The 9,984-nt window shown below is 41.6% G+C and overlaps 1 protein-coding gene across 1 annotated transcript; it reads right to left on the bottom strand.

The window, feature by feature from the left end:
- Nucleotides 1-381: 381 nt before the first annotated feature.
- LOC111974958 (chromaffin granule amine transporter) lies at nt 382-8,551 on the bottom strand. Its single transcript, XM_024003057.2, has 16 exons — nt 8,429-8,551; nt 7,245-7,413; nt 6,525-6,861; nt 6,324-6,382; nt 6,050-6,133; nt 5,834-5,926; nt 5,449-5,538; nt 4,885-4,928; nt 4,366-4,426; nt 4,055-4,150; nt 3,883-3,961; nt 1,966-2,017; nt 1,816-1,879; nt 1,609-1,728; nt 1,316-1,449; nt 382-814 (listed from the first exon to the last, which is right to left on the bottom strand). The coding sequence occupies exons 2-16, from the start codon at nt 7,369-7,371 to the stop codon at nt 707-709; spliced, it is 1,548 nt and encodes a 515-aa protein (XP_023858825.1). The 5' UTR covers nt 7,372-7,413; nt 8,429-8,551; the 3' UTR covers nt 382-706.
- Between the last annotated feature and the right edge of the window lie 1,433 nt (nt 8,552-9,984).

Here is a 9,984-nt window from a genome sequence, read left to right as displayed (position 1 = left end):
TTGTTCTGGATCTAGACCAATTAGTTATCCGGATACACATTGAACATATCTTGACGTTCATATTTCAAACATTGAAAGCTACTGATTCATACGGTAGGCTCAACAAATGAACATAAACGTAGCTACAATCAAATGCCAAATGTATGTAAAGACATCATTTTCAAGCTTATAGTAGGTTTTAATGTTTGTTGAGCCTGCACAAGTGTTCCTTTTACCTCTTAGTACATTAAGCTAAATTATTCACAGAAATCTGACAGAGAGTAACTGAAAGTAACCAAGTTCATGCACACACACACACACACACACACACACACACACACACACACACACACACACACACACACACACACACACACACACACACACACACACACACACACACACACACACACACACACACACACACACACACACACACACACACACACACACACACACACACACACACACACACACACACACACACACACACACAATAAAATGCAAACACTACTGTCACTATACATGCCATATTAAAAACACAGGTGCCATTGTTTGTTATTTCCAGTAATAAACTAAGTACAGAGGTCATTAGGAAACTTTGAATACAGATAAGTGCTAACAAAATGTATTTTCTAGACATCATGTCAATTCAAAGGCATTATGAACAATGCCTCTGCTCTTTCACTGTAAAAAAAATGTGTGTGTTGGGTTGACAAGGAGCATGTTACTCCTCCGTTTCCTCCTCGCTCTCGTCACTCAAAGGGAACTCTCGACACTCCTTCTGTGTGTTGTAGCTCTTCCTGTGCAGAGGGCATTCCTGGTCTATGATGGCCTACAAGACACATAAGACATTTGTAAAAGATTGTCATGAGCCGTAAGAAATTACCTGATTTCAGGGCATACAATTATTTTACAAGAGTAGGAAATAATCTTTATTTTCRTATTTGACTCTTATACTCCTATTGGTATTATTAAATAATTAATTCGATTTCATAATATAATTATTTTTATTAATTTCTAATAATTTATTCCTTATTTTCTGTTATGACTGTATCTTTGAAGTGCATGACCATCATCTTTAAAACCATGATCATAATTATTCGGTAAAGACCCACATCAATAAGAGGCACTATCTTTTCTACAATTATACCTTTGGCTAATACACCTTCCCACTATATGTGAGGGCTGATTCTCTGTTAGCTGGCACTGATACAAACACATTGGATTGCAAACCTCACCTCCTAGGATGTGTTAGAACACGTTGGTCCAGACATTCTGGTGGGTCTGGATTATGACTGGAGCCAGGGGATAGCAAATAGGAAATACCACTCACCATCTTCTCCTCCCTGATGGCAGGATTACGCAGGAAGAAGCACAGTGGAGCGTAGAAGATGTTGATGATGCCAATGAATACCATGAGGTAAGGAAATCCAATGGCACTGACCAAGGAGCCCCCTATCGAAGGACCTGGATCACAACAACACGGGAGACAGAGGATGCTGCTGGGTCAGACAAGCTAGGAAAATTTGAATCGCTGAGACCACCTGGCTGGGTCATACAATTTAAGTGATTTACTGTATTTGCTGTATTTGTGTAGAAGCAGACAACAAAGGAATGATCACTCACCAATGGCAAAACCCATACACAATGCGACATCAGCTATGGCGTAAACACTGCCGTAGACCGAGGCATGGCGAATATCCACCAGGTATCCCATTATGGCCATCATAGAGGAGTCCACCATTCCTAATACACACAGCAGACAGTTCATAGTTGTAATGGTGATTCAGACCATCATTCATATGTGTTTCTATATAACACATTGGCACCCACCAATAGCAAACCCCAGGCCTGCATTTGGACCAATAAGACCATAGATGTTCTTTGCAAAAGGAACCTRTAGGACAAGAAATATGATGGTTATTCATTGAACTACCTTGTGATCTTGCAGAGCCAAAAGTGTGCATAGGAAATAATAGTCACGCAAAGGAGACTGACGTCAACAATAAACATCCCAAACATGGAGCACAGCCACCTGAGGAGAGAAAAATACCTTCTCCTGACTGCGAATCATCAACTTCATCACAAACGCGCAAGCGCCCACACACACACACAGGCCCCATTTTGGCAGTTCCGCGCTGCACACACGACGCAAACGCACACGCACACGCACACACACACCACACACACACACACACACACACACACACACACACTAACACACCGATTCACACAACCCCCATAGGCTTACATGAGATCTCCTTTACTGAGTGACTAGCAATAAAGAGATGGAGAAATGCTTTTATATATTTATCATTGATACAGTACCAGTCAAAAGTTTGGACACACCTACCCATTCAAGGGTTTTTCTTTATTTTGACTATTTTCTACATTGTAGAATAGTAGTGAATACATCAAAACTGTGAAATAACACATATGGGATCATGTAGTAACTGAAAAATTGTTAAACAAATCTTAATATATTTTATCTTTGATATTCTTCCAAGTATCCACCCTTTGCCTTGATGACAGTTTTGCACACTCTTGGCATTCTCTCAACAAGCTTCATGAGGTAGTCACCTGGATTGCATTTCAATTAACAGGCGTGCCTTGTTAAAAGTTTATTTGTGGAATTTCTTTCCTTCATAATGCGTTTGAGCCAATCAGTTGTTAAAAAAGTCCATATTAAGGCAAGAACAGCTCAAATAAGCTAAGAAAAATGACAGTCCTTCATTACATGAAGGTCAGTCAATCCGGAAAATGTCAAGAACTTTGAAAGTTTCTTCAAGTGCAGTCGCAAAAAACATAAATCGGTATGATGAAACTAGCTCTCATGAGGACCGCCACAGGAAAGGAAAATCCAGAGTTACCTCTGCTGCAGAGGATAAGTTCATTAGAGTTACCAGCCTCAGAAATTGCAGCCCAAATAAATGCTTCACAGAGTTCAAGTAACAGACACATCTCAACATCAACTGTTCAGAAGAGACTGCGTGAATCAGGCMTTCATGGTCAAATTGCTGCAAAGAAACCACTACTAAAGGACACCAAAAATAAGAAGAGACTTGCTTGGGCCAAGAAAAACAAGCAATGGACATTAGACCTGTGGAAATCTTTCCTTTGGTCTGATGAGTCCAAATGTAAGATTTTTGGTTCCAACCCGCCGTGTCTTTGTGAGATGCTGAGTAGGTGAACGGATGATCTCTGCGTGTGTGGTTCCCACTGGGAAGCATGGAGGAGGAGGTCTGATGGTGTGGGGGTGCTTCGCTGGTGACACTGTCTGTGATTAATTTAGAATTCAAGGCACACTTAACCAGCATGGCTACCACAGCATTCTACAGTGATACGCCATCCCATCTGGTTTGCGCTTAGTGGGACTATCATTTGTTGTTCAACAGGACAATGACCCAACACACCTCCAGGCTGTGTAAGTGCTATTTTACCAAAAAGAAGAGTGACGGAGTGCTGCAGCAGATAACCTGGCCTCCACAATCACCCAACCTCTTGAGATGGTTTTGGAAAAGTTGGACCGCAGATTGAAGGAAAAGCAACCAACAAGTGCTCAGCATATGTGGGAACTCCTTCAAGACTTCAAGACTTCATTACAGGTGAAGCTGGTTGAGGGAATGCCAAGAGTGTGCAAATCTGTCAACATGTCATAAGGTGGCAACTTTGATGAATCTAAAATCTAAAATATATTTTGCTTTGTTTAACACTTTTTTAGTTACTACATGATTCCATATGTGTTATTTCATAGTTTTGATATCTTCACTACTATTCTAAAACGTAGAAAATAAAATAAAATTAAGAAAAACCCTTGAATGAGTAGGTGTGTCAACTTTTGACTGGTACTGTATGTAGGAACAAATAGACGCTAACGGGAGAAGATCAACGAAAACCTACCTTCCCATTTTGTTAGCCAACAAACCAAATAAATTGGTGCCAATAAGGTAAGAAATGCTTGCTGGTAGGAAAGCCATACCTATAAATCAAACGCAAAACACTGTCAGACACAGGAAGGACTATTGCAATCTAAAATATTAATTGTAAAGAAAAAGATAACGCAGGAACGTACCAAGCTGCCATTTGGGAGAGCACATGGTCTGCATCATCCAGATGGGAAGTGTGGGCTCCAGAATGGCAACTCCCATGTTGGCGAAGCACAGAGAGCCTGAAACCAAAGCACCAAGGTCAGCTCACTTCTGTTTTTACGACTATGTCTGCATCCCAAATGGCAATGTAATCCCTATTTAGTGCACTACTTCGCCCATAGGGCCTGGTCAAAAGTATTGCACTGATAGGGAATAGGGTGACATTAGGGACACTTCCTCTGTGTTTAGCCTTCTTCTCTGGTTTGTTATTCTGACAGTCAAGGCCCAGTCCCACCTGCGCTTATGAGAATGTAGGGGTCCTTCAGTAGGGTCAGCAAAGGAGTGCCCTCCACACTCTGTAAGTTCATGTGAAATGTTAAGCCGGAGGAGACAGAAAGACAGAAAAAATATCAGTTTTTTTCTAATGTGAGGGAGTTGTGAAACGTCAACATTATAAAATAAGACAAYGTGTAACTTAATGCAATGATGGCTTCTGTTCGGTGCATCTTSAACTAAATTGATTCGTACACACTCTGGCTCAATCTGAATTTGTCTTTCCCGAGGTTCCTCACATCCTAGCTCCTCGCCTCCTACTCTACAGTATTGGAACAGAAGGTCCAAMGTCCCTCGCCTCAGGCTTTCTTCTCTAATGGTTTGTGGAGGTGGGATATAGCATTTGGGGAATCAAGGAAAGTTGAATTGAGATGAAGCCCCACTATTTTCAGTGATTGGGATTTGATCAAGTCAGTTATGTTCATTTTGAGAGTTTATTACATTTTTTTTATCTTGAAAGAGATGGTAAAAGTATACTCACTCCTGGTGAAATCTTTGATGGCTGAAGTATACAAAGCTGTAACGCTGTGTAGTTAGAGAGTCAGTCAGTTGGCATTAAGGAACATTCCTAGAATATATCTTGTACTCTCCGAACAATACAAGCAGCTTTCCTGTCTAAACTGTTCATTCTGATTGGTAGCCACAAGAGATAATCTGGTAACACTTTATGTTACAGTGCCCTTAGTACTGTGTAACTACTCCTGTAATTACAGTGTAGCAACACAACAGTAATTCCTCATATTACACTGAACTAAGCGTAACCCTAACCTTAGCACCGACCCTAAGCCTAAGTAACCTTAAGTACATTGTAAGTACAGACCGTACTGTACAAGTGCAACGACAATTGTAATTACTCATTATTACACTGTACTGAGTGACTACGATACTTGTTACACTGTAATTACAGGAATAATTACAATGTAATGAGGTCACTGTAATGTAAAGTGTAACAGATAAACGGTATTGAAACAGTCAATGCAGTCATAGCACTGAGATTAAATCAGTTCTTGATGTAATATTATAAGAAATATTTTAATTTGATTACCTCCATCAAATACTGCAAGAAAAGCCAAGATTAAGAAAGGAGCAGTCTTCCCCACAAATTCATACATCACACTGCCAAATGGCGCTCCAACTGTCAAAGACATTTTCAAGAAAAAGTAGCTGATTTTACATATATTCCACTTGATGATTTCAAGTTGTTCATGTTGTAGCATAATACACATTTCATCATAACCATTTGCTATTTAGCAGATGATTTTATCCAAAGCAACTTACAGTAGTAATGTGTGCATACAGTACATTTTCGTATGGGTGGCCACAGTGGGAATTGAACCCAAAACTTGGGAATTACAAGTGTTTTGCTCTACCAACTGAGCCACACTGGAACACTAGGATCTTAGAAAGGGGGAGTAAGGGGAGTAACTCACTGAGGACACCCATGGCCAGTCCACCCAGAGCGATCCCCATGGCTACGCCTCTCTCCTCATCATTTGTGTACACACTGGCCAACATTCCCAGCCCTACAGGAGAAGACGTGCTTTTCACTTAGACATTAAGATGCTAGGACAAAATAGTTAAATTTCTATTGCAACACTGTGGAGCTAGGATATTATTGTGAAACACACAACACCCACAAACAGTACCTGCCACAGAGGAGAAAGAGGAACCAATTCCCTGAAGAGAGCGAGCAAAAAACAACAAGGCGTATGTACCTGAAAAGGCAAACACTGACAACCACCAGACACAACCASCGTTACTATGACTGCACTGTGGTAAGATACAATCAAATCTAAAGATGACACATTGGAGTTGTGAAACAGTCATGGTATGTATATTAGAGATCACTACCTCAATTATATCTCATTATCAACTGTGTGTAACAAGTTAGAAGTGTGTGTCAGTGTCAGACACGCATACTTATTGTTGAAACAAACATGATGATGAAGCCAGCAAACATTGGTATGTGATATCCAACCCTTGGGAAAAAAGAGAAGGATATGATTAGAACCAGTGTGTATTGTATTTCTTCATTTTCAATAAATGAGAACTTGAACACTGTCCTAGCTAGCTGATTTTGTCACACACACAAAACACTTGCTGTGAAGCCGGAACATGTACCTGTTGGTCAGGGGACCTACGAAGGGGTTGAYCAGAAGCTGCACCAGAGCCTTGGAAGCAAAGAGGAGTCCCACACGAACATTCTCCTTGTCCAAGAAGGCACTGTCCTCCTGGCATGTGCTGCCTTTCACCTGRCTGGAGTTCCTGGAGATGTTGAAGAGGAGGGCCTCAGACAGGTTGCTCTCAGAGCCTCTGAGGCTGTAGGAAGTGTTGTCGTAGAAGGAGTGGACCGAGGCCAATGTGAAGCCCTCCTCAGATGGCCTCTGTGTGCTTGGCTGGATGAAGGGGTCTTGTGTCGGGTGGTCAAGGGCATATAAAAAGGTTGGGATGATGGGCACTGCGAGAGAGGAGAGATGACACATTTGGGTTTGGGGGAGACTGTGGACTTTAAAAGGCAGGCGGAAGGAAGAGAGGTCAACTCTTTTGTCTCAGTACCGGGGAGGCACAGTGGATCTACTCCATGAGGGGGAATGTGGTCGCACTGCTCTCTGTCAACCCAAGTTATTCTCTGTGGGGTCTAGAGTTCAGGCCAGGTAAAGGCAATTGCCATGGTCACGCTAGCTGCACTGTTGGCCCTGCAGCTAAATATTAAAATGTGTGATGTCCCTTTTTCAAATCAGATGTCACTGCCCGATCTAAGGTACACACCACGTGCACTTTTGAAAGTGTGTGTTTGTGCGTATGTGTGTGTGTGTGTGTGTGKGGGTTGTCTGGACTCACCGACAACAGTAAGCAGCATGTTATCCAGTAGCAGGGCAACACACACGACCACCAGCACCAATCTGGAGGAGCCTCTGCTCTGTCGCAGCCACTCCCGCACCCACGCCAAGGGGTTGAATAGTGGCATAGCTCTCCACGTTCCCTGGGCCAATAGCTACAGAACAATTCTCTTTTTCGGATGAGAAACAGATATGCTGATTATTAAAACATATTTGACAACATCAACATTTGTTTACCAATTTAGTCACAACAATATGTCCCCACAACCGTGTCTGTACATTATCGTTACACCACTACATTTGAGTTAGTCCTAAACTAACTACACATAACCTACCCCAGGTATACTCTTTTCATCTGAAAATATAAAACCTTAATAGTAAATGATCTGAAGGGGTCTCATCTCTCTGTGAGTGTACTACCTCCAACGTTACCTATCCCTGCCCTGCAGCCACCACTCATGCACCATCCATTTCAATTTAATAAGCTGGGATGTGGTAGCTAATGGAGTGAACTGGTGGCTGCTGCCTGGATGGTCAGGCATGGTATTTCTGGAGAGACATTTGGCTCCGAGGATGTTTTTTTTTCTCTCAGCAATAGGATTAGACTTCCTCCAGGGCCCTCTCCGAACCCTGCCTGCTGTGTTCTGTTCTGATCAAGGTAAAGTGCAGCCTGCTTGCCTGCYGTGGTGCTCACATACTGTAAATAAGGACTGGTCCATATGTTAAACAAATGTCTGATCGCACAGCTCCATCATGTCTCGTTTTACCACGTGCTAGTCAAGAACAAATAGTACACACAGTACACACAGTACCAATCTTCTATGAAAATCACAATGACTTTCAGTAACAGAGGTGATTACGGATTAAGTTAATAATTTCTGCAAATTAGGTTTRCAGAGAAATCTAAATCTTACTCTTATCTTCAGACATCTTACATTACTATATTGACACATCATATAGCCCATGGTTACCATGCGTAACTGGTGGGAACAAACCAATGGATAACATTACAATTCATGCTGAGTCATATTCCATGCATTATTTGCACCTTTAATGATTACAGAACAAACTATAATTAACATTTCTAAAATTGATTAGCCTCATCCTTCATCAATTTCAGTTAGGTCTATAGTAAAGTGTTGAGGATCCCTTAAGTCCAATTCGACCTGAGTCAAGACCTCTTACCTTCAGATACATCCTGCAGATCCACATCGGATACAAGTGGTCATCTCATCCTCCTGTTGCTCTATTTAAGTCCTCTTGTGGCTGCCCTTTTTTCATAGGGTAGTCACAGCCCCCTCACAAACACATGCACGCACGCACACATACTGTACACACTCCCTGACCTGAGCTCACTCTGCGTCACAGGGGGAAGTAATTGTCTACATCTGCTGCTCTTTATTGAGAGGGGTGGGTGTGTGAGGGGGGGGCTGTATAACCTGAGGCTGGTGTTGTTCACAATAAGCTTTATCTGCCATCTCAGCCACATTAACCCTTTTCAAACTGTGGAACAACCTGGTCTTTTCCCCTGGCCTGTTTGCATTGCACCTTTGTCCAATTGGCTCTGTCAACAGGTTCCTGTGATGCTAGCGTACCAGGAAGAGAGTCTTGTAAACTGTAAACAAAAGGCAGCACACCTCCAAACCTGCTGCTGGAAAACCTGGAGCCACTGTTTGTTCACTGGTTGATATGCAAATATCATATTATCAAAGTGTAAAATTGGTCCAATTAGAAAATGAAGGATTTTGAGAATTCCTGAAATCCACACCACTCGCCCATCTAAAGAATTGTTCACAMTGMAGGCCTTAATGCTCAAATCAGTTTTGTTTTTCAAATCCGTTTTGAAATACTTACTGTCCAAATAGCAAGTTACAAGTGACCAAATAGGATTTGTCATTTGCTGACATGGCTATGCTAGTCATAGTAACGACAGGTGTGTTCACAGTGGTGTTGGCAAATTGGTGGTGGTGCTCGTGCTTCCCATCACTCAGAAGTTATGTAGCAAGCTAAGATGACAACAATTTCTGCCATGGACGTTTCCCAGTTGCTTTGAATGCTCAAAGAACACTTTTAAAGCGTCAAAGTATAAGATGATCCAACTGTCAAAATGAGTCATTTTTGGCCAGCCAAGGCAGTCAACTAGCCAGCTAGGTAGCTGTTAAGCTTCCTAGAACATTCACTAATTTGTTTGTAAGCAATTAACAAGATAATTAGCTACCATATGGTCTTGTCAAACTCTCAACAGAGTAGCTAGCAAGCAACAATATATGCCAAATAAAAGTTAATAAACCACTTGAGGGCAAATAAATCAGATTTTACCATTAAGACACAAATCACCTGGCCAGGAATCAGATTTATATCTGACTTCAAAGCACCTTTGAAGGTGGTTTGAAATGTGAATTGAAACATCTGATTCCATGTGCATGGGCTGTATTGGATTTGCAATCGGATTTGCAAWTTTTTTTGATTTGAGTCAATTCAAACTGCCAATGTGAACATGGCTTAAAAGTACCATGTGAATCTAAGAGGGATAACTCCTCTATAGCTTGAATTATTTTCTTTGCATAAATGATAGTCATGTACTGTTACTATATTTCTGTCAGCTTGGAATGAATTAGTGGTGTGCGGTTTTTAGTGGGGTAGGGAGTACTGTGTTTTGATAACTGAAATTCACCTGGAACTGAGCAGGTGCCATTGCCTACTAGCTCGAGGGTAGGTTTTAAAAAAGGCAGACCTGAATC

The sequence above is a fragment of the Salvelinus sp. IW2-2015 genome, linkage group LG15 (genome assembly GCF_002910315.2).
Source record: "Salvelinus sp. IW2-2015 linkage group LG15, ASM291031v2, whole genome shotgun sequence".
Taxonomy (NCBI): domain Eukaryota; kingdom Metazoa; phylum Chordata; class Actinopteri; order Salmoniformes; family Salmonidae; genus Salvelinus; species Salvelinus sp. IW2-2015.
This window is presented reverse-complemented; position numbering and strand designations above follow the sequence as displayed.